Raw genomic sequence first — 24,907 nt, 5'->3', positions numbered from 1 at the left:
GTCAACGGCGGGTCCGGGATCGGGATCGGGATCGGGATCGGGATCGGGATCGGGATCAGGAGGGGGTCCTCGCCCCCTTGGACGGGGAGCCGGAGACGGATTATTCTCTGCGGGGCAACACCAACAATTTCCATTCAGTGAGTATTGAAGCCGGTCCCGAGCGGGGAGGTCTGACGTTGGGTAGTGAGTTAACTTTCCCGAACTTAAACAAGAGAAAATCTGCAGATGCTGGAAATGCGAACAACGCGCACAAAATGCCGGAAGAACTCAGCAGGCCGGGCAGCATCTAGGGGAAGAATACAGTCGACATTGCCGACATTACTGCCCTTCGGCAGGACTGGAGAATAAAAGGTGGGGGAGGGGAAGGGAGAGAGAAACACAGGGTGGTCGGTGAAACCTGAAGGGGGAGGGGATGAACTTTCCCGAACTGGCGGCCTCGCCTCGCTTCCTTCACAGAATCTGCCGGGGTCGGTCCGCGTTGTGAGACCTTCACACCGAACCGTCTGAGATGAGCCGCCGCTCAGCCCCTGTTGTTCTGGTCCTATTAGCAGGATGACGTAAAACATGTTTCTATCTTGTTACTGACAGAGAATTGTATAATTGCTGTTCTGTGTGTTATCTGAATGTACTTGCCAGTGATGCTGCCACAAGTCAGTGTTTCTCTGTACCTGTACCTTCCCGTACTTGTGCACTTGGTAATAAATTCAACAGGACCTGAGAAATCTCAGTGAGATTTGATTCGTGATGATCATCTTGGCAGCTCGGTAGGTCGAATGTATGCGACAGTGCACTGTTAAATGCAAAACCCTGAACAGTGTCGATGATCAGAGGGATCTTAGACTCCAAGTTCATCGCTCCCTGAGAGAGACTGCACAGATTGATCGGGTGGTTATGAAGACAAATGGCATGGTTGTCTTTATTAGTTGAAGCATTGAGTTCAAAAGTCGGGAAGTTGCGTTGCAGCTTTATAAAACTAGTTAGACCACATCTGGAGTGTTTCATACAGTTCTGGTCTCTCCTATACTCGGAAGGATATCGGGGCTTTGGAGTGGGCGCAGAAAAGGTTTACCAGGATATTGCCTGGATTAGAGGGCCTGAGCTGTAACGGGAGGTTGGACAAAATTGTGTCGTTTTCTCCGGAGCCTTGCCGGCTGGGGTGAGACTGGATAGACGTTTAGAAGATTACCAGACGATTAGAAGCCATGTCTCAGAAAGGCAGCGTCCATTATCAAGGACCTCCAGCACCCAGGGCATGTCGTTTTCTCACTGTTACCATGAGGTAGGAGGTACAGAAGTCTGAAGGCTCACACTCAGTGATTCAGGAACAGTTTCTTCCCCTCTGCCATCCGATTGATAAATGGATTTTGAACCCTTGAACACTACCTCACATTTAAAATATATAGTATTTCTGTTTGTTGCACGATTTTTAATTTATTCACAGAAACATAGAAAACCTACAGCACAATACAAGCCCTTCAGCTCACAAAGTTGTGCCAACATGACCCTAACTTAGGAATTACTATGGTTACCCGTAGCCCTCTATTGTTCTAAGCTAGTATTTCTTTATTTTTCTCCAGTGTCTCCAGGTACCTATTGTGCTGTCTTGCCATAACCATTTCAGACCAGGGAAAAAGTCTCTGACCATCCACATGATCAATGCCTGTCATTATCTTATACACGTCTATCAGGCCACCTCTCATCTTCTGTTGCTCCAAGTAGAAAAGGCCGAGTTCACTCAAACTTTTCTAATAAGGCATGCTCCCCAATCCAGGCAACATCTGCGTAAATCTCCTCTGCACCCTTTCTATGGTTTCCACATGCTTCTTGTAGTGAGGCAACCAGAATTGAGCACATTGGGGTGTGACCAGCATCACATATAGCTGCAACATTACCTCTCGGCTCCTAAATTCAATCCCACGATTGATGAAGATTGATTGAAGATTGATATGCCTTCTTAACCACAAAGTCAACCTGCGTAGCAGCTTTGAGTGTCCTATGGACTGGGACCCCAGGATCCCTCTGATCCTCCACACTGCCAAGAGTCTTACCATTAATGTTATATTCTACCATTATGTTTGACCTAACAAAATGAATCACTTCACACTTATCCTGGTTGAACTCCATCTGCCACTTTTTTGCCCATTTGTTCATCCTATCAATGTCCCACTGAATCCTCGGACAGCCCTCCACATTATCCACAACTCCTCCAACCTTTGTGTCATCAGCAAACTTCCTAACCCATCCCTCCACTTCCTCATCCAGGTCATTTATCAAAATCACAAAGAGTAAGGGTCCCAGATGAACTGTAAATGATTTAGTTGTTTATTTTTTATTATTTTATATTGTTTTTTTTTCCTTCTATAATATGTATTGCATTGAATTGCTGCTGCACGGTTTTCAAATTTCATGACACACACCGGTGATAATAAACCTGATTCGGATTCTGAGTGGACAGACAATCTATTTTTCCTGGGGGTTGAAATGTCTGATATATTTATGGTGAGAGGAGATGTAAGCAGCAAGTTTGTTTCTTTACACAGAGTGGTGGGTAGCTGGAGAGCTCTGCCTGGGGTGGGAGACCCGACTGGTCACGTAATCCCGTTGCCCCTCCCATTTAACAGCAGATGGGCAGCACCTGTGCATCTGTTTCCGAGGACCCGCCCTCCGGATGATGTGACACTCACTTCGCGCATGTTCAATGTCTCCGTCTGGGCGGTGTTTTCTTTTCCGCTCAGTGCTGAAGTGCATCACCTGTGGGATCGAGGGAAGGCTCCTCACCTCCTGGGTGGGGGAGCCAGGGGTTGGAATCACTGTCTGTGGGCTGAAGATATTGCATTCCCATCGGGGAGTATTGAGACCGATCCCGAGCGGGGAGATCCGATGTTGGCCGTGAGCCCCGAACTGAGGACCAATTACTCATTTATTTTCCGATTATCTGGGCTGGGCAAAAATGTGTAGACTTCACTTAATCTGCATTGAACGATCCAAACCTGGAGCCCAGGCTGTCTATTTCCACAGAGTTGAAAAGGGAGACCCACTGACAGGTCACGTGAGTCTGTTTACTGTCGATCTGTCCTACCCTTCACTTTGTAATGCAAGATGACGTGGTGTGTGCTCAGAGTCCCCAGATGGGTCAGGGTACTTCCTCTATGTTGTGTTGGGGAATCTGATGTTGGTCACTGAGTCCCGTTAACTTCCCCCAACTCGCCTCGTTTCCTGAGGCTGCTCACATTTGTCCTTGAGCTTTCTGACTGTTGTGTCTTCTCCTGGACTGGGGTGGCTGAGAAAGGAGAACGTCTCAGGTTTTGGGGATCTTTGATTTCACTGCCTGCTTTACCGAGGGACTGGGAAGTCTAGGGGGGAGAGTGGTTTCTGTGATGTGCATGTGGCCAAGTGGTTAAGCAATCTGAAGGTCATGAGTTTGAGCCTCAGGCCAGGCAGTGTGTTGTATCCTTGAGCATGGCACTGAACCACACATTGCTCCTACATGTTTATAGCCCAGATGGATTAAATCACCTGATCCTGTTCCTGTACTACCATGACAGAATGATGGCTCCTTCTTATCCTATATTGTTTTTTGATGTGTGAGGGACAATATAATATTGTTCACTGAGATTATTATATTTGGCTTCAATGTTTAAATTTCAGTGAGTTTTGTTCTTAGTAATATTAAGCAGAAATGTTTGGTTCTCTTTTTCATTGTTACTGTGCTTCATTATCTCTCTGGTTACTGTTAGACCTGTGGTGAGAGGTTTATTGGAAGAAAAACCCCAACTGGAAGCAAACCATGGCTAAAGATGTGGGAATAGCAACAAGTGAACTGGCCCAAGGACTGAGAGCATCAACTGGAGAGAACAACACTGAATCAGCTGACTTGGAGTTCCCAGTGAGTCAGTGAGGAGGAAGTTTGGTGAGTCTCATTTACTCAAACACTGGTTCTTTATACATTACATACCTGTACAATAGAAGATGGGAAACAGTTGTTGAGACTGAATGTGCCCAGAAGAAACATTTATGCCTCTGTCAGACACAGTTGCAATCACACCAGGTCTGGTAATGTGCTTCCAGCAGCCCAACCCTTTAAAATCACTCACATATTGTGGAAGTCAAATCTGGATGAAGTGGTGGAAATCGGGCACAATCTTAAGTTGCTGGAGATCTGCACTAAAAACTGAAAATGTTTGAAGTCATCCTGACAAAATGTTATTAACCTGAATTGTAAAGATTGTCCCCCTCCCCACAGCTGTTCCTTACCTGCTGAGCAGTTTGGTCATTCCAATTTCTTTTTATTACATTCACTCTGGATTGGTTTATGTTTCCTAAAATGTATCAGTTTTAATGTGGAAGTGGAAATAGCTCACTCTTTGATAGTTGAACAATAAAGTAACCACAACTTTTCCCTGCAAATTACCCTGGTGCCAATTAGTTTGTTATTCCTAGAAATGTGTTCAGTACAGTTGTTGTGAACAAGGTTTACAAGAATAATCTCAGGAATGTTCGGCATTATGTTTGAGGAGCATTTGATTGTTTTGGACCTGTGCTCAACAGAGTTCAAAGGGACGGTGGGGATGGTGGAGGGATGTTTGGTTAAATAAACCTACCAAATACTGAAAATCCTGGATACAGTGGACATGGAGAGGATGTTTCCATTAGACTGTGATCTGATGGCACAGTCTCAGAATAAAGAAGCTTTCCTTTAAAACTGAGAGGAGGAAAAAATTCAGCCAGAAGATGTCTGATCTGTGGAATTTGTTGCCACAGAGGGTGGTTGAAGCTGCCATTTGGATATACATATGACAGAGATTAACATATTGATGATTGCTGAGCAGCTCAGGGTTACAGGAGGAAGGCAGGAATGTGGTGTTGGAATGAAAATCAGCCATGGTTAAATGGTGAGGCAGACCAGTTGGACCAAATCACATAATTCTGTTCCTGACTGAATGATGGCTCCTCCTTATCCCGTATTGTTTTGTGATGTGTGAGTGACAATATAAAAATGTTTACTGAGATCATTATATCAGCTTTCTACGTTTTGTTCTCAGTAACATTAACCAGAAATGTTTGGTTCTCCTTTTTATTGTTATTGTGCTTCATTGTCTCTCTGGTTAAAGTTAGACCTGCGGTGAGAGGTTTCTTGGAAGAAAAACTCCAACTAGAAGCAAACCACGGCTAAGACAAGGGAACAGCAACAAGTGAACCAGCCCGAGGACTGAGAGCACCGACTGGAGAGGACCCATCTGACTCAGGGTTTCCATTGATTCAGTCAGGAGAAAGTCTGGTGAGTCTCATTTACTCAAACACTGGTCCTTTAGACATTACATACCTGTACAAAGGAAGGTAGGAGATAGTTGGAGGGAGACTGAATGTGCCCAGAAGTACCAGTTATGCCTCTGTCAGACCCAGTTGCAATCACTCCAGGTCTGGTAATGAGCTTCCAGCAGCGCAGCCCTTTAAAACCCTTCCCATTCTGTGGAAGTCGAATCCGCATAAAGTCACTCAGAGACCGTACGGTACAAACTCTTTATTCCAAGCACCCGGGGCTTACTTAGTTAGTTGCTCAAACAGGAACAGTCTGTGACTGTTCCCACCCAATTCACTAACTGACTAACAATTCCCCTTACACCACAGATATATCCATCCAGGTACCCCCACACAAGACAGGCTATGTACTACATGACAGGCTGGAGCCCCTAAAGACAAACTACAAAATAGTCATAATGGTTTACCCACACAGAACAGACTGAAGCTGTCCTATCTCTACATGTGAATGCGCAAGGAGATAATCATCCGGAAACCCTAGCTAGCTACCCTCAAGAAGAAATATGGCTCAGCATGGCTTAGTACATCTGTTGATCATCAGCAGTTTCTTTCAGAAAAACAGGCTGCTATTGTTTAACAAAGCGTTAACCATTTTACACACTTTATCCTTCCCTCCTTTTGATCATTACATTATCAACAACGCAGTAACTTTTTACAGAGAAAGCAACTGACGACAGCTTTGACTTATCAGTGGGTAAAGACAGTGTACAACAGTAATTGTAACAAAGATATATACAAATATTAGGCCATAATGCAGTCTTATTCCCCACATATTACCAAATAGGCCTTCAAAGATCACCTGTGTAATCGGTGAACCCGTGTAAATCCTGCCCTACTTTCTTGATGCTGTCAATCTCCTTTTCAGTGTGCTCGGAGAGGGGTGTAATGTTAGTAGATTCATTAGGGGATATACGTGCAGCATTCTGTGTCAATAACAGCACAGGTTCCGTCTTTCTCAGCTGGGATAAACTCTAAAGCCGTACGATTCTGTACGACTGTTTGCCAGATTGCAATCATTTCAGTGGATATTTCCATTACTTGGGCTTCTGTTACTGTCAGGGCCCCTGCAGTGTTGTGGCCAGCTCCTCAAGTGCTGTATCCAAATTGATTATCTCTAATGAATTCCTGGCTACTCCATAGGAGAGAAAAGTAATCATTCAAAATCAAGCAGACTCAGTTGTTCCTCTCGGCTGCTGGGCACCTGCAAGTATGGCCAGGATGCATGTTTCCCAGTATTGGAAGTTCCATTTGATGGGGGCCTGAGACACCATCCCTCAAAACACTGACAGCCGCAGTCATCTCTGACTGGACCACAGGTCCTCATCTCACTTCCCCGGAAGTTATTTGAGAAAGCCCGGGCTGAGAGTTCCTCACTCTGGTTGAGCAGGATTACTGACATTGGAACCACAGTTTTACCATGCTGTGGAATTTCAGCACAAACCCAGCAGACACCTAGTTCTACCTGTTTGGCATAGGTATGACAGAAAGATGGAAATGTTGACATGGGTGCCCCCGGATGCTGGGGTGAGCCCTCTCAAAGACATAACCATGAACACCACTAACAACCAATACGTTTTCCATTAGTCTAAGAGAGACCTTCTACACAGTTCCTTCAGTAACATGTTTGGCACCTAATTGCTGTATCCACCGAGATTGCCCCTTCAGTTTCACACCCATGTAAGTGGTCAGCAACACCTAATATGGTCCTCTCCACCGAGGTCCAAGGTTCCCTCAATCCCAGTTGTTTGTCAGGAAAAAAGTATCCCAGGTTCCATGGTGGGATAGTCACTCCTCTCTGCAGAGTAGTTCTCTTCCTTGTAAGTCTGTCGTACCTGTGAATGTATGCTTGGAAAATTTTGGATAGTTGGCATATATATTTCCCCATGTCTTCCCCTTGGGTATGAATATCCAATTTTGTTGGTAGACTTTCTGGGAGCAATGGTACACAAGGTCTTAGTCCCCAGGGTGTCCTCATGGGCCATCCATAAATAATTTCAGCTGGTGACAAATCTGTTTTCCCCTGTTGAGTAACCCTCATATGGAACTGGTAGGACTTTCAACTGATTCCATTCTCCACTGTTAGTTTGGCCAATTTACTCTTCAGAGTGCCATTGGCTCTCTCCACTGTGCCAGCAGCCCATGGGTGGTGTACAAAGTTGAATTGTTGCTGGATAGCTAGTTCATTACTTACGCCTTTGTTTACTTTCATCACGAAGTGTGGGCCATTGTCAGAGCTCAGCATCTTTGGCAGGCCGTACCTGGGAATTATATCCTGTAATAATACCTTCACAACAGTCATAACAGTATTGTTGGTAGTTGGAATAGCTTCAACCCATCTACTAAACACATCTATAATATCTAAGCAGTATCTATAGCAATGTACTCTAGGCAATTCAATAAAATCAACTTGTAGACATGAGAAAGGTCCACCTGGCAAGGGACTCGTACCTGGTGTGCAGGGTACAGGTTACCAACCATCCCCTCCTTTCCCAGGTGTGAATAATTACATATATAATCAAACAATATTGGTAAAAACTCTGTCGGAACTCAAACCTGTCCCACTGGGGTGATCCAAATACCTAGGTCGGGGTCTTTCTGGCACCCCATCTGGGACCACAGTTTTCGCTTCTCCTCAGAGGCGTCCCCCTGAGAAAAACAAAACTCGAGGGAGCTGTAGAGCGGTGAGTAAGTTGTTTACAAATGTGGCATTACTAATGGGGTGGGCAGAGAAAGTCAGGGATCCCCACGTTCCCAGAGAGCCCAGTAGTCATGTACAATTCCAAATGCATAACGGGAGTTTGTGTAAACGTTCCCACTTTAGTCTGTTGCTGGGATACAGGCACGAGTCAGAGCAAACAGCTCAGCCTTCTGGGCGGAGACAGCTGCTTCAAAAGAGGCCTGTTCAATTACTTCACTGCCCATCACTATTGCATAGTCAGAATATTGTTATCCTGCTGGATCCACAAAAGAGCTTCTATTCTCATAAAAATTTGCCTCGGGATTGAGGGGATATTGCGAAATGGATGGGAGAGTCTGTCCTTCTTTCATGGTGATCCAGACAGAGGGGCAGTTGGTGCAACAGACTTCTTGGCCTGAAATTGCACAGAGATGGGGTACAGCATGGGATTGGCCACCATTAAAAGGTTTTCTTACCAGATATCCCGTCTTCACCATAGACTCCTTCCTATATTGGACTAGACCAGGCATGGGCAAACTACGGCCCGTTAAGCTTTTTAATCCGGCCCGCAGAACTTGATGAAATTATATTAATAAGCCTTGTTAACGTTTTTTTCCCCGCAATTCTGGCATTTTCCCAGTAGATGACGCACTCTATATACATTTGTGGCGACCCATTTCCTGGCACATCCGAACCGGCTCACAATTAGCCAGCGTTCCGGCTAAGGGAGATAGCCTGCGGGGATTTGTGAGCACAGAGTTTTGGAGCCTCTGCGCCACGGGGGGCAGGTTGAGGGAGGCTTAAAAGTGAAGCTGGGGATTTCGAATAAAGTTTTTTTCCGTCGACTGCAGTTACCGACTCTGTGTCGTAATTTTAGCGCTGCATGTAGCACACCACTACATATTGACCTTTGTTGAGGTGCAGCGTATTACTCCACATTTGCACTTTACTCTTTGTTCAGCTCAACCTATTTGTGTGAACAGGCGTTCAGCGTCATGAACATCAACAAAGCCAGCCACAGATCCAAGTTAACTGACCAACACCTCAGATCCATCCTGAGAATCACCACAACAATACTAAATCCAGACTTTGATGCGCTGGCTAAAAAGGGAGACCAACAACATTGTTCCCACTGAAATTAAAAATAAGTTTCTTCGTTGTGTTATGTAAAAAATACATTTGAAAATATTTTTTTCAATAAGCATTACATGTTACGTCATTGCTGTTAAGTGATGGACATGAGTAGTGCGCAGGTGCACGTACGTTCTCAAGATAAAAAATGCGCTCCAGATCAAATAACGTGCTCTGCCTACTGGCGCGCTGTCATTGTTCTGTACTTGTGCTGGTCATTGTTGAGTTTTGGCACAGGGGACTATTGAATAAGAAGGAGCAGGACAAGTAGACCTGCATCTCCTACCGTTTTTGAAATAAAGACAGGCAGGAGGAGAGTGATGATGATAATATCTTGAAGGATAACAGAATTTTCAGTGCTTTAAAATAGTAACTGTTACTATTTAAAAAAGCTGTATTTTATTCATTTAATTTTCAGTGTTTTAAAAGTCATTTCAATAAATAGCTAAATACCATGGGACTTCAAAGACAGATATTTTGTTGTAATGCATTTTCAATTGAAATTAAAGCACATGTTGTCTACATATCCCATGATATTTTATTTTCTCTTATGAGGTGTATTACCAAAACACTCCGTCCGTGGCCCTTTGTGGCCCACAAGTCAAAAAGTTTGCGCACCCCTGGACTCGACCCACAGTCTCCCTCGGTGCTGAAGGCTTGTTTTGTTAGGGTGTAGGGCAGGAACCCTGGGCTCTTTGGCTTGAACCCAGTGCAAATCCTAATGGTGGTATTGTAGCAGTGTGCTACACGCAGCGCTAAAATTATGACACGGAGTCGGTAACTGCAGTCGAAGGAAAAAACTTTATTCGAAAACTTCAGCCTCACTTTTAAGCCTCTGTCAACCGGCCCCCCCCCCATGGCGCAGAGGCTCCAAAGCTCTGTGCTCGCAAACCCCCGTAGGCTATCTAATTGTGAGTCGGTTCGGATACGCTAGGAAATGGGTCGCCACAGTATGGGCAACTACCAGTTCTGCCTGTCGCCAAAGGAAATCCGGAAATTCGGCCAGTAATGCAATACTGTCTCTTCCTTGAACCTCTCTAATCACCGTGACTGGGAACTTCTGTCCCTCGGGGGATGCATAATATTGGCTTTCCTCAGTGGCGCACCCCGTAGGGTCAAAGCACAGAGTCACATGAGGGTTGGCTGCTGGCAGAAGGAGTGGAGTCCAATTTAATTGCCCTCCTCCTGGGGGTCAGAAACTGGGGAAGCTGTCGGTTGTTCACCTGACAAGGGTGACAGCATTGACTGTGCAAAGAATCTCGACTTCCAACGGACAGAGCAAGTCTCTCCCTGCGAAATTACACCCCCCCTCTGGTGGTGACTGTAAATGAAACCTCACACTGGCTCCCCTGGAATTCCACCTGCAGTGGCTGGGTACGTGAATAGGTAAGTTCCGTGCCTTCGAACCCTGACAGAGTGATTGTAGCGTCTGATAGCTGGAATCCCTTTTCCGATACTATTTCCTGATCGAGAGTGGAAAACTGACTGTAAATGATTTATAGATAAGTGAACAGAAAAAAGATTGGTTAAGACAAATGTAAGTCCCTTTCAGTTCGAAACAGGTGAATTGATCATAGGGAACAAGGACATGGCAGACCAATTGAATAACTATCTTAGTTCTGTCTTCGCTAAGGAGGACATAAATAATCTTCTGGAAATAGTAGAGAACCAAGGGTCTAGTGAGATGGAGGAACTGAGGGAAATACATGTTAGTAGGGAAGTGGTGTTAGATAAATTGAAGGGATTAAAGGCAGATAAATCCCCAGGGCAAGATGGTCTGCATCTCAGAGTGCTTCAGAAAGTAGCCCAAGAAATAATGGATGCATTAGTGATAATTTTTCAAAACTCCTTAGATTCTGGATTAGTTCCTGAGGATTGGAGGGTGGCTAATGTGACCTCACTTTTTTTAAAAAATGAGAGAGAGAGAAACCGGGGAATTATAGACTGGTTAGCCTGACATTGGAGGTGGGTAAAATGTTAGAGTTTGTTTTGAAAGATGTAATAACAGCACATTTGGAAAGAAGTGAAATAATAGGACAACATGGATTTGTGAAAGGAAAATCATGTCTGGCGAATCTTAAAGAATTTTTTGATGATGTAACTGGTAGAATGGATAGGGGAGAACAAGTGGATGTGGTATATTTGGATTGTCAAAAGGCTTTTGACAAGGTCCCACACAGGAGATTAGTGTGCAGTCTTAAAGCGCACGGTACTGGGGGTATGGTATTGAAGTGGATAGAGAATTGGTTGGCAAACAGGAAGCAAAGAGTGGGAATAAATGGGACCTTTTCCGATTGGCAGGCAGTCACCAGTGGGGTACTGCAAGGCTCTGTGCTGGGACCCCAGTTGTTTACAATAATGATTTATACGATGGAATTAAATGCAGCGTCTCCCAATTTTGCGGATAACACAAAGCTGCGTGGCAGTGTTAGCTGTGTGGATGCTAAGAGGATGCAGGGTGACTTGGTGAGGTTAGGTGAGTAGGCAAATTCATGGCAGATGCAATTTAATGTGGATAAATGTAAGGTTATTCACTTTGGTTGCAAGAACAGGAAAACAGATTATTATCTGAATGGCTGATTAGGAAAAGGGGAGGTGCAATGAGACCTGGGTGTCATTGTACACCAGTCATTGAAAGTGGCCATGCAGGTACATCAGGCAGTGAAAAAGGCAAATGGTTTGTTGGCATTCGTAGCAAGAGGATTTGAGTGCAGGAGCAGGGAGGTTCTACTGCAGTTGTACAAGGCCCAGATGAGGCCACAGCCGGCGTACTGTGTGCAGTTTTGGTTCCCTAATCTGAGGAAAGAAATTCTTGCCATAGAGGGAGTATAAAGAAGGTTCACCAGATTGATTCCTGGGATGGCAGGACTTTCATATGAAGAAAGACTGGATCAACTAGGCTTATACTCGCTGGAATTTAGAAGATTGAGGGGGGATCTTATTGAAACGTATAAAAATCTAAAGGGATTGGACAGGCTAGATGCAGGAAGATTGTTTCCGATGTTGGGGGAGTCCAGAACGAGGGGTCACAGTTTAAGGATAAAGGGGAAGCCTTTTAGAACAAAGATGAGGAAAAACTTCTTCACACACAGAGTGGTGAATCTGTGGAATTCTCTGCCACAGGAAACAGTTGAGGCCAGTTCATTGGCTATATTTAAGAGGGAGTTAGAAATGGCCCTTGTGGCTAAAGGGATCAGGGGTTTGGAGAGAAAGCAGGTACTGGGTTCTGAGTTGGATGATCAGCCATGATCATACTGAATGGCGGTGCAGGATTGAAGGGCCTAATGGCCTACTCCTGCACCTATGTTCTACGTTTCTATGTGTGGACATTTAAAATCTCCCACAATCACAACCTTGTGCTTACTGCAAATATCTGCTATCTCCTTACAAATTTGCTCCTCCAATTCGGTGGTTTACAATACACCCCTATAAGTGTTACTATACCTTTCCCATTCCTCAATTCCACCCAAATAGGCTCCCTAAATGAGCCCTGTAATCTATCTTGTCAAAGCACTGCTACAATATTTTCTCAGACAAGCATTGCAATACCTCCCCCCTTGCCCTTCTGAAACAACAAAATCCAGGAATATTTAGTTGCCAATCACACCCCTCCTGCAACCATGTTTCACTAATAGATACAACATCATATTTCCAGTTATCAATCCATACTCTAAGCTCATCCACCTTTCTTACATTGTTCCCAGCATTAAAATAGATGCATTCAAGAAACATTCCACCTTTTCCTCTCTGTTTATCCCTAACGGTGCAAACAACTTTATTATCTCTTTTTTTTCCTTCTCCCGTACATCATCGGTCTGAGCAGTCCTACATCAGGGAGGATGTTCAAGTCATCTCTGTGTTAAAAGTTTAGCCATTACGGTGACTGAAGGCAGCTGCAGGATCATGAGGGATGGTTCTGATTCTGAAGTTCTTGTGGCTGAACCCTGGTCACTGAGCATTGGAGGACTCCGTTCTGCTGATGTTAGTCTTAATCTAGATTGGTGTTTAATATTGTGGATCTGTGAAAGATAAATCAGTTCTGTATCAAATCCCGTGTCTCAGGTACTTACTGTCTCTACCACACTCACAATGTACACTAAAAAGGCCACTCAGCCCATCTGGTTCCTGCCCATGTTTCTGTTCCATATCCGTATATCAAAATCTCTCCCTGCCGTTCCCCTCTCACTCTCCCTGAGATGACAGGTTGCAACTAGTCACCACTCCGTGGGATAGGAGATTTCCCGTGAACTGCATGGAAACATATAAATGCACAACTCATTACAGATGCTTTGTCCCACATTGCTGTGCCGACCATGTATCTTACTCTAGAAGCTGCTTAGTATTACCCTGCCGCATAGCTACCTATTTTCCTAAGCTCCATGTACCTATCTGAGAGTATCTTAAAAGACCCTATTGTATCCACCTCTACCATCGTCGCTGGCAGTGCATTCCACACACACACCTCTCTTTGCTTAAAAAACTTGGCTCTGACGCCTCCCCTGTACCTACTTCCAAGCAGCTTAAACCTATTCCCCCTCGTGTTAGCTATTTCTGCCCTGGGAAAAAGCCTCTGGCTATCCACCCGACCAATGCCTCTCATCATCTCATACACCTGCATGATTTTGTCCAGGGTGAAAAAGACGAAAAGCTCACTGTAGTTTTGACGTTCTCTCTCTCTCTCTCTCTCCTTGTGACTGACATCACAGCTCCACCTCAGTCAAGCACTTAAAACGACACTCACTGTAAGTGAATCTGGGGTCTCTAAACACAATGCACCTCTAAAGTCTGACAGCAGAGTAGCGAGTGAATCTTCGATGGTGCAGAGTCAAAAACCAAAAGTTACTCCAGAGAGAGATGGGGTCCAGTGTTTACGAGGAGGAGGAGGAGGAATCAGGAGGAACCAGCAGGATGTGACTACAAAAGAAAGGTCAGAAACATTTGGAAACTGGTTGACCGAAAAAAAATGGTGGTTAATTTCGGGCAGCAAATGTGGAGAGGAATAAAAAGACAATGTTTACGCCGAGCCCCTTCAGCATGCCTAGACTGTGTACTCCGCTGCTTAGTTGCTCTCTGAATTGCAGAGTTCCTCCAGCTTTTTGTGCATGTGTGTGCCTCTGTATTTCCAGCAACTGCAGAATCTCCTGTGTTTTATAACAGCATTGTACTTTGGCATTAGATACACGTTGATATTGAGTATATTGTTTATGGGAGCCACTTTCTGCATTAGAACAGCTGCAGATTTTTTCTACACACACTATAAAAAAAATGAGGTATGGACATTGAACCGGTGCTTGCAGAAATGGTTAATGGCACCGTGATGTCTCAGAGGGCCATGCGTTAAGAATTTTGCCGGCGCTAAAGTGCCGATGAAATATGCAGGCATAAGGCTGAGGCCATCCCTGAGTATTACGTATGCGCGCAGTACACAGAAGGCCTTGAAAATGTCGGGTACAGATAAGAGCAATTCTCTGTGTTTTTATCTTAAGCACTGACTTCAGGACAATTCCTGTGAAATCCGGACACCGTGGCCAACAATCCCGGGACAGTCCTGCTCTCGTCCCTGTCTCTCAGCACCACGATCCGTACATGGGCCCCGGGGAGCTTCCGGCTGCTGAGGGAAAGGGAACAGATGGATCTCTCAGACAGAGCTGAGCTTCCAGCTATAATAAAGGCAAGGATTAGCAACTCAGTGAAAGGGAACAAAATCTTTTACATCACCAGTTGAGAAAATCACCTTTGTTCTATCTCCAATCACTAACAAGAGAAAATCTGCAGATGCTGGAAATCCAAGCAACACTCACAAAATGCTAGAGGAATTCAGCATTAGTACTCTTTTCTATAGATGCTGCTTGACCTGCTGAGTTCCTCCAGCATTTTGTGTCTGTTGCTTGTTCTACCTCCTCTTGTTCTGGACTTTTCTACCCATGAGAACATGTTTTGTCCCATTCTCTCTGGGTATGTAATGATATCAAACACCTTTGTCATGGGCAGCAAGTATCTTTCACATCCCAAATGTGCCAGACTCCAATGAGACAGACTCCTGTCCTTCCCTTCGTATTCATTGGCATTGCCATCACTGAGTTCACCACTGTCAGTCGTTGGGGGAGGCTTCAGGGGATACTTGTGTGTATCCTGGTGTTGCAGTAGTTGCTGGAGAATTTGCAAATGGGTAGAAGTGGAGTGATATTTGGAAATCTGACTTTTTAAAGTGTAACTTAGCAAGCAAACCACATATGGACAATATGCAAAAAATTTTGGTGAGAAAATCCTTCATTACCCATTACAGGCCAGCTGCATCGGTTGTGTGAGAGTGCAGATGAACTTGATCGAACCCAGAGGAGATCAATGTTCCTATTGACAGTGATTTGCCAGCTCTTAAAATGAATACCTCTCTATAAAAATTCACTGTGCACATCTTATCACTGGGTAAAAAAAATACACAGTGCAAGATTTATGTACACACTGGTTATTACAAGTTAGAGGGTGTATTGTAGGGTAGATGGGAAGACCTGTAGTGTCCCTGATGCCCTCACTTCCAAGATGTGCATCCAGCTGCAGTTTGTAACCCTGCACTGTAAGGAGTTGGAACTTGAAATGCATATGGGAATAGATGGTCATTCCAGATACCAGCAGTCTGCCCAGTCAGGAGATGATTTATCTTCCAACTTGAGTTTAACCTCACTGTAACAGTGTGATACTAAATCAAACCATGGCAACTCAAGTAATCTCATCGGAAATGTTGTCCTAAACCCATTGATGGATGTTGTCAATCTTTTACAGGATAAAAAATGAGAAGAAATTTGTCTCCAGGAATCTCAAACACGACACGCCAGTTTTGCTGTCTCTGTCCAGATATTTAAGAAGTGGAGCAAGGTATTCAATCAACCGTCCTTCCAGCTCAGACTGTGGAGAGGGATTCACTTGGTCATTTGAACATCTAGCAAGCCCGTCATTTTACAGAGGAGAAAGGCCTTTCACCTGCTCAGACAGTGGGAATGGATTCACTCCGTTATCACAATTGAAGGTATATCAGCAAGTTCACACTGGGCAAGGCCATTCACCTGTTCTGTGTGTGAGAAAGGATTCTGTCTGGCAACCCACCTGTGGACACACCAGTCAGATCACACTGAGCAGAGTCTGGTCATCTACTGAATTTCAGGGAAGTGATTCTCTCGGTCATCTGACCTAATGGCACACCAGCGTGTTCACACCAGGGCACGGCCATTCACCTGCACAGTCTGCGGGAAGGGTTTCACTGCATCATGCAACCTACAGAGACATCAGCGAGTTCACACTGGGGAGAAGCCATTCACCTGCTCAGACTGTGGGAAGAGATTCACTCAGTCATCCAACCTACAGAGTCATCAGCAAGTTCACACTGGGGAGAAGCCGTTCACCTGCTCAGACTGTGGGAAGAGTTTCACTCGGTCATCCCGACTACTGGCACACCAGTCAGTTCATACTGGGGAGAAGCCATTCACCTGCTCAGTCTGTGGGAAGGGATTCACTCAGTCATCCCACCTACTGAGACATCAGCGAGTTCACAACGGGGAGAGGCCATTCACCTGCTCAGTCTGTAGGAAGGGATTCACTGATTCATCCGCCCTACAGAGTCATCAGCGAGTTCACACTGGGGAGAGGCCATTCATCTGTTCAGTCTGTGGGAAGGGATTCACTCATTCATCCCATGTACAGAATCATCAGCAAGTTCACACAAGGGAGAAGCCGTTCACCTGTTCAGAATGTGGGAAGGGATTCACTCAGTCATCTGACCTGCAGAGACATCAGAAAGTTCACACTGGGGAGAAGCTGTTCACCTGCTCACAATGTGGGAAGGGATTCACACTGTCATCCTACCTACAGAGACATCAACAATTTCACACTGGGGAGAAGCCATTTATCTGCTCAGTCTGTGGGAAGGGATTCACTGAGTCATCCACACTACAGAGACATCAGAGAGTTCACACTGGGGAGAAGCCGTTCACCTGCTCAGTCTGTGGGAAGAGATTCACTGATTCATCCCACCTACAGAGTCATCAGCGAGTTCACACTGGAGAGAAGCCATTCACCTGCTCAGACTGTGGGAAGAGTTTCACTCGGTCATCCCAACTACTGGCACACCAGTCAGTTCATACTGGCGTGAAGCCATACACCTGCTCAGTCTGTGGGAAGGGATTCACTCTGTCATCGACCTTACTGGTACATCAGCGAGTGCACACAGGGGAGAAGCCGTTCACCTGCTCAGACTGTGGGAAGGGATTCACTCATTCATCCAGCCTACAGAGTCATCAGCGAGTTCACACTGGAGAGAAGCCGTTCACCTGCTCAGTCTGTGGGAAGAGATTCACTCGGTCATCCCACCTACAGAGACATCAGCGAGTTCACACTGGAGAGAAGCCGTTCTTCTGCTCAGTCTGTGGGAGGGGATTCACTCAGTCATCCCACATACAGAATCAGCGAGTTCACACTGGGAAGAAGCTGTTCACCTGCTCAGACTGTGGGTAGAGTTTCACTCGGTCATCCTAACTACTGGCACACCTGTCAGTTCACACTGGGGAGAAGCCGTTCATCTGCTCAGAATGCGGGAAGCGATTCACTCAGTCCTCCCACCTACAGAATCATCAGCGAGTTCACGCTGGGGAAAAGCCATTCACCTGCTTAGACTGTGGGATAGGATTCACTCAGTCATCACAACTACTGGCACACCAGTCAGTTCACAGTGGGGACTGGCCGTTGTTATGAATCCCTGGGTTTCCTTTGCTGTGGACTCTCATTTTAAGAGAGAGAGATTAAGAAGATGAATCAGTCTGACTTGCAGCCTGTTTACATCGCTCGCGCTTGTTTAGTTTTAACCGAGGACACAGACACTCAGAGTCAAATGGAGACGAAGGAGGAAAAATGGAAGGATTGAAACCAGGGAACTAGTGACCAAGGGTCACTGTTTAAAAGTTTCCTATGCCCACAAGGGTGGGTTAATTATCGATTCATGTACATCAAATGTGTGGAAGTCACATTGTTTGATCCATAGGAGTGGATCTGATTTGGGATATCCTGTGGAGACCACTTATGTGTTAACACTTGAATGGCTGTGGTGTGGTAGTTCACTTGAAAACATACCCCTTGTGACAAGTCACTTTCGGTGATAATCAGTATGTGGATTTGGAATGATGACGGATAAATTCTACAATGACTGTTCTTTCGTTTTACCACCATGGAACCTGAGGAATGTACATATTTACATATCTACATATATCTACATATTATCTACATAATATCGACATTTTTGCCTTCTCTTGCCATTTACCCTGGATTACAAATCTCTCTCTCTTATCGCCTATTCTGTAGTTGAACTGAACTTTCATACTTTACCATCTCAAGACTCCGAGCCTTGTTTCCTCCGAGTTCAATAGTTTGGGAGTTACATTTACACACAGTTATAAACTTAACACTGTTAACTTCTGTTTATCTTGTTTAAGTTGCAATATTACAAGTAGATTCTAATAAAGACAGATTTAACATCAAAACCAGACTCCAGGTGTAGTCTATTGCTGCTGGCTTGTTTCTAAAGCATTATGGTTCATAACAAATTTGGGGCCTGCGTCTGGGATATGAACAAATTTGGTGGCTATTGATCGATGAATGATTGGGGAAATCCCTTTTGATTTATTTGTGTGTGGAAATCAGCAGCAATGGACATTTATAAATTTCTGGAAGCGCCAACCCCTGAGGCATTACGAAAAGCCAGAAAAAAATGAATTGCTGACTGCTGCTAATGGGCTGAATCTTAAACAGGTAAGGGGGTGTGAAGGACCAAGGCAACCATAAAATTGGGAGAGGAGGTAAAGGTAAAACAATAGGGGTTTTATTATAAAATATCGGCATCCACCTCCTTTTTCAGAGACTGGGATCCCTTTTTCTACTGGTAATGATGTTGGGCATTTCAATGTGTTCACTTCTCAGTCCTCGATTCCCTAAATGAAAGGGTTATCACATTTGATCTTTCTTCACATGATGACCCAACCATTTCAGGGATGAGTCTGTTGAAACTTCATTGCACACTCTATAACAAATACTCTCTAACCACTTGGTTAATCATCTGTGCAAAAAATGTTCATCTGCAGCAGCCCCGTGTTGCCCCAAACACTCACCTCCTACGCCCGTCATTGGCCCCACTTGCAGGTCAACCGTCTGCTGGTGTTCCCCCCCCCCCCCAATGTGAATCCCTCTGTTCGCCACCACTGTGGGCTCAGATATTTCCAGAGATTTCCACCGGGACAAACATATTGCCTGCCCCCTCTCACACTATCTTTTTCCATTCAATAAAATCCCTCCTCTCCCTCACCAGGGAACTGGCATCAAACCGATGGGCCGAGTGGTTTCCTCCTACCTCTCGGCGACACATCAGACTCCGGCCGCAGCAGACGCTTCACAAACACCCCAACTTCTCTTGGAGGGAAATGGAAATAAATCAAAAAACGGACATTTACTCCGGTGTGATGTGGAGTTTGAGGCCGGAGGGGAGGCTAACTCAGCGGGGGTAACACCCTCTGGACTTGTCCACCTCTGCGACTAGTGGTAACAAGTGATTGACATCGCTTTGCACCAGAGGGAATAGCGCAGCCCCTGAATCCTCTGTTGACAGCTGTGGGGGACGGCTGGTCACGTGACTATTAGCCCAGCTATTAAACTGATAAAGCCCGAGCTCAGCAGCGCATGGATGACGTAAGACACTGTGCACGTAAGGGCAGATCCCGGTGTGTGAAGCCCATGCGTGACGTCAGCCACGAGGGGGGTCTGTATGACATCACCTGTGGGGAAGCGCTCGTATTAAAATGCACCTCAATGTGCGTTTCTTATGATTTCAGAGGGACAAGAACATTAATCACGGGTTTCATTACTGAATCCAGTGTTGTGAGATGTTAAAGTTCCCTGTTATGTGTCCGGCTAGGCCGTGTTGTTTGGGGGCTATTGATCGATTAATTATCTATTTGATTGGGCATATCCCTTTTGATTTATTTGTGTGTGGAAATCAGCAGCAGTGGATATTGATAAATTTCTGTAGGTTGGATGACTGAGTGAATCCCTTCCCACGTACTTCCTCATCCAGGTCATCCACTCTTGGTCTTCCTGGAATCATTCTTTGAAACTTCTCCAGACCCACTCCAATACGAACACATCTTTTGCTCAGATAATAAATCGTAAGTACAGGTCGGAATCTGCTCACAATACACCAACAGTGATCTGCCCAATGCGTTATAAAGCTATAGTATCGCATCCTTGCTCTTATATTGCTAACATTCCAGTTGTCATCCTTAATCAACTCAATCTACAAGCAAATCTTTAGGGCCTCTTGCTCAAGGACTTACAAGCACTTATGCACCTCTAATTTTTTCAAGCTTCTCCCATTTATTTTTTTTCTACGCCCAATTACTTCTACCAAATGTACATGACTTGCATACACTGTATTTCAACTGCTACTTTGCTGGCATTCTCCAGACCTATCGAAGTCCTTCTGCAGACTCCCGCTTTGCTCTAAACTACCTGTCCCATACCTATCTTTGTATCAACAGCAATGTTCGTCGCCAAGGTATCAATGCCGTCATCCATAACATTCAGATTTAACATGAAACGATGCGGTCTCAATACTGACCCCTACACAACAGCATTTGTTACCGACAGCAAAACAGAATTGCCCACATTATTCTGACTCTTTCTCCCTTGTCAGTACAAGTTTATTCCCTGTAATTCCATGAGCTGTGATCCTGTTAAGCAGCCTCACGTGCAGCACCTTAGAAACATAGAAAACCTGCAGCACGTTACAGGCCCTTTGGCTCACAAAGCGATGCCGAACATGTCCTTGCTCTAGAAATGCCAAGGGTTACCTACAGTTCTCTGTATTTCTAATCTCCGTGTACCTATCCAGGAGTCTCTTAAAAGACCCTATCATGTCCGCCTCCACCACCATTGCCGGCAGCCCATTCCAAACACTTACCACTCTCTGTGTAAAAAACTTACCCCTGACATCTCCTCTGTACCTACTTCCAAGCATCTTCAAACTATGCCCTCTCGTGCTAGCACTTTCAGCCCTGGGAAAAAGCCTCCAATGATCCACACGATCAATGTCTCTCATTTTCATGAACACTTTTATCAGGACACCTCTCATCCTCCACCACTCCAAGGAGAAAAGACTGAGTTCACTCAACCTATCCCTATCCAAACAACATCCTCGTAAATCTCCTCAGCACCCTTTCTATGGCTTCCACATCCTTCCTGTAGTTTGGCGACCAGGACTGAGCACAGTACTCCAAGTGGGGTCTGACCAAAGTCCTATATAACTGCAACATTACATCTCGGCTTTTAAACTCAAGCCTGCGGATGATTAAGGCCAACGCACAGTATGGCTTCTTAACCACAGAGTCAACCTACATAGCAGCTTTGAGTGCCCTGTGGACTCCGACCCCAAGATCCCTCTGTTCCTCCACACTGCCAAGAGGTTTACCATTAATACTATATGCTATCATATTTGACCGAAGCAAATGAACCACATCACACTTCTTTGGGTTGAACTCCATTTGCTGCTTCTCAGCCCAGGATTGCAGACTATCAATATCCCCCTGCAACCTATCCCAACCTTTGTGTCATCAGCAAATTTACTAACCCGTACCTCCACTTCCTCATCCAGATCATTTATTAAAGTCACGAAGGGTAGGGGTCCCAGAACCGATCCCTGAGGCAGACCACTGGTCACCGACCTCCATGCAGAATATGACCAGTCTACAACCACTCTTTCTCTTCTGTGAGCAAGGCAGCTCTGGATGCACAAATCAATGTGCCCTTGGATCCCATGCCTCCTTACTTTCTCAATAAGCCTTGCATGGGGTACCTTGTTGAAGATCATCTGAAAATCCAAGCAAACAACATACACTGCCTCTGCTTTATCTATCATTCCTGTTATTTCCGCAAAGTATTCCAAGAGATTTGTCAGTCAAGATTTCCTCGAAAAAATCCGGCTGACTTTGGCCTACTTCATCATGCTTCACCAACTACAGTACCCAAGAAACACACTCTTAGTACACTCTAACATCTTCCTGACCACTAAGGTCAGACTAACTGTCCAATAATTTTCCTCTTAAATAGTGGAGTGGCATTTGCAAATGTCTGGTCCACCAGAACCGTTCCAAAATCTAGTGATTTCTGATAGATGATTACTCATCACTTGAAGAGAAAACTAAGGGGGAACTTCTTCATTCAGAGGCGGGGAGAGTGTGCACCGAGCTGCTGAGCAAGTGGCAGGGACGATTGTAATCTTTAAGAGAAGTTTGCTTAGGTCACTGGATGAGAAGCATATGGAGGGCGATGGTCCAGGTGGAAGTTGTTTGAACTCGGAAGATTAATGCTTTAGCACGGACTAGACTGGCCGAATGGCATTTTCCTGTGTTGTAGTGTTTTATGACTCTAATGCCTTCACAATCTCTTCAGCTACCTCTTTCTGAACTCCGCGGTGTCTTATCTACCTTCAGGCCTTCCTGCTTCAAAAACACCTCCTCTTCTTGGTAAAAGCATGTATCCTCACTTCTGCCCCAGGTACTGCTGAATGTTTGGCATTTACGTAATAAATTTAATGACACAACTGTAGTGGGTGACTTCAATCTGCAGGAGGATCGGGAAAGTCAGATTGGCGTGAGATCGCAAAAGAGGGGATGTATTGAATGCAAACGAAATGGCTTTTTAGAGCAGCTGATGGTTGAGCCTACTCGGGGAACTGCTATCTTACATTGGGTGTTGTGTAATAACCCAGATCTTATTAGGCAGGTTAATGTAAAGGAACCATTAGAAGGCAGTGATCATAATATGATTGAAGTCCTACTGCAATTTGTGAGGGAGAAGCACAGGTCACCTGTGTAATATCTCAATGGAATGAAAGGGAATTACAGAGGCATGAGAAAGGTGATTCCCCAGGTGGATTGGAAAAGGATGGTTGTGGAGATGATGCCAGAGCAGAAATGTCTGACGTTTCTGGGAATAGTTCATAATGTGCAGGATAGATATATTCCACAGACGTAGTTCTCAAACAGCGGGGCTAGGCTATCGTGGCTGACAAAGGAAGTTAAGAACTGTATAAAAGCATATAAGGTAGCAAAAATGAGTAGTAGGTTGGATAGCTGGGTAGCTTTTAACATCCAACAACAGGCAAGTTAAAAATAAAAGCTGTAAGGGGAAAGGTGAAATATGACAGCAAACTATACAATAATATAAACCAGTTATAAAATATACGAAAGGGAAGCGAGAGTTGATATTGGACCACTGGAAAATGATGCTCATGGGGTACAAATGGGGAAGAGATGGTAGACGAACTTGATAGGTACTTTGCATCCGTCTTGTCCGTGGAAGACACCACCAGTGTGCCAGAGATCTATGAGTGTCAGGGAACAGGAGTGAGTGCCATTGCTATTACAAAGGAAAACGTTTGAGGCAAACACAGGTTCTTGAAGTGGATAAGTCACCTGGACCAGATGGACTACATCCCAGAGTCCTGAGAGAGGTTGCTGGAGAGATAACAGATGCATTGGTCATGACACGTCAAGAATCACTTGATTCTGGCATGGTCCCGGAGGACAGGAAGATTGCAAATGTCAATCCACTCTTTGGGAAGGGAGGAAGGCAAAGTAAAGCAAATTATAGTCCAGTTAGCCTAACCTCAGTGGCTGGGAAAGTGTGGAGTCATGATAACAGTTGAGGTTCTGGGGTACTAGGAGACTAATGATATAATGTCAAAGCCAGCATAAGTTCTATACAGGGAAATCTTGCCTGACAAGTCTGTTACAGATCTTCGAGGAAGTCATAAGCAGGATGGACAAACGAGAGGCAGTGGATATCATTTACTTGTGGATTTTCAGAAAGCTTCCGATAAGGTGTCACACATGAAACTGCTTAACAGGATAAAAGTCAGAAGTAATACTGGCATGGATAGAGGAATGGCTGACAGCCAAGAGGCAGCGAGTGGGAATAAAAGCGGCCTTTTCTGGTTGGCCAGCAGTGACTTGTGGTCTTCAGGGGTCAGTATTCGGACCGCTACTTTTCACATTGTTTGTCAATGACTTGGATAATGGAACTGATGGCTTTGTGACAAGGTTTGCGGATGATACAAAGATAGGTGGAGGCGATGGTGGTGCTGAGGGTGCAATACGATTGCAGCAGGACACAAGTTTGAAGAACGGGCAAATGGAATACAAAACTGGGAAATGTACAACAAAGCATTTTGGCAAAAGGAACAATGGTGAACTATCATCTGATTGGGGAGAAGGTTCAAACCACAGATGTACAGAAGGAAATGTGATGATGATGATGATGATGATGACGTCGTCGACTCAGGACTGACTCAGGGCAGCGTCGGGCATTTTCGTGCCTTACAAGGCGCGGATCGGAAGGTTGTGTGGGGCGCTACTCCTCACACAGACATTTCACAGTATCTTTCTTTATTTGATGAGGTCGAATTGCGAGCTCAACACTCAATCCGGCACGAATGGAAAGCGTACAAGGGAGCGACTGTATTCGAACCCAGGGACCTCCGTTACGGAGTCCGGCGCTGACGTCACTACGCCACCAGGACCTTGGGCAAGACTCCCAGAAGATTAGTTTACGGGTTGAGTCTATGGTAACGAAGGCAACTGCAATGCTGGCTTTATTTAAAGTGAAGTAGAATATACTAGCAAGGAGATAATGCTGTTACTTTATAAGAGACTACTCAGGCCACACGTCAGAACATAAGAAATAGGAGCA

The 24,907-nt window shown here is 45.1% G+C and overlaps 1 protein-coding gene across 5 annotated transcripts; it reads left to right on the top strand.

The window, feature by feature from the left end:
• LOC132386586 (zinc finger protein 229-like) lies at nt 1-24,869 on the top strand. Of its 5 annotated transcripts, none has more exons than XR_009509596.1 (5): nt 1-137; nt 3,738-3,910; nt 5,112-5,278; nt 20,235-20,325; nt 24,616-24,869. XR_009509596.1 is itself a non-coding variant. In XM_059958884.1 (5 exons), exon 5 carries the CDS (start codon nt 16,316-16,318, stop codon nt 17,630-17,632), a length of 1,317 nt encoding a protein of 438 aa, XP_059814867.1. In that variant the 5' UTR covers nt 1-137; nt 3,738-3,910; nt 5,112-5,278; nt 13,834-14,054; nt 15,908-16,315; the 3' UTR covers nt 17,633-18,643. The 5 variants fall into 5 exon arrangements, 3 of the variants coding, with proteins under 3 accessions (XP_059814867.1, XP_059814868.1, XP_059814866.1); XM_059958884.1 differs by lacking the exons at nt 20,235-20,325; nt 24,616-24,869 and adding exons at nt 13,834-14,054; nt 15,908-18,643; XR_009509595.1 differs by lacking the exons at nt 20,235-20,325; nt 24,616-24,869 and adding an exon at nt 8,958-9,145.
• The last annotated feature ends 38 nt before the right edge of the window (nt 24,870-24,907 follow it).

The sequence above is a fragment of the Hypanus sabinus genome, unplaced genomic scaffold (assembly GCF_030144855.1).
Source record: "Hypanus sabinus isolate sHypSab1 unplaced genomic scaffold, sHypSab1.hap1 scaffold_122, whole genome shotgun sequence".
NCBI classification, from domain to species: Eukaryota; Metazoa; Chordata; class Chondrichthyes; order Myliobatiformes; family Dasyatidae; genus Hypanus; species Hypanus sabinus.
Note: the sequence above shows the minus strand (reverse complement) of the source record. Positions and strands in the feature narration are given on the sequence as shown.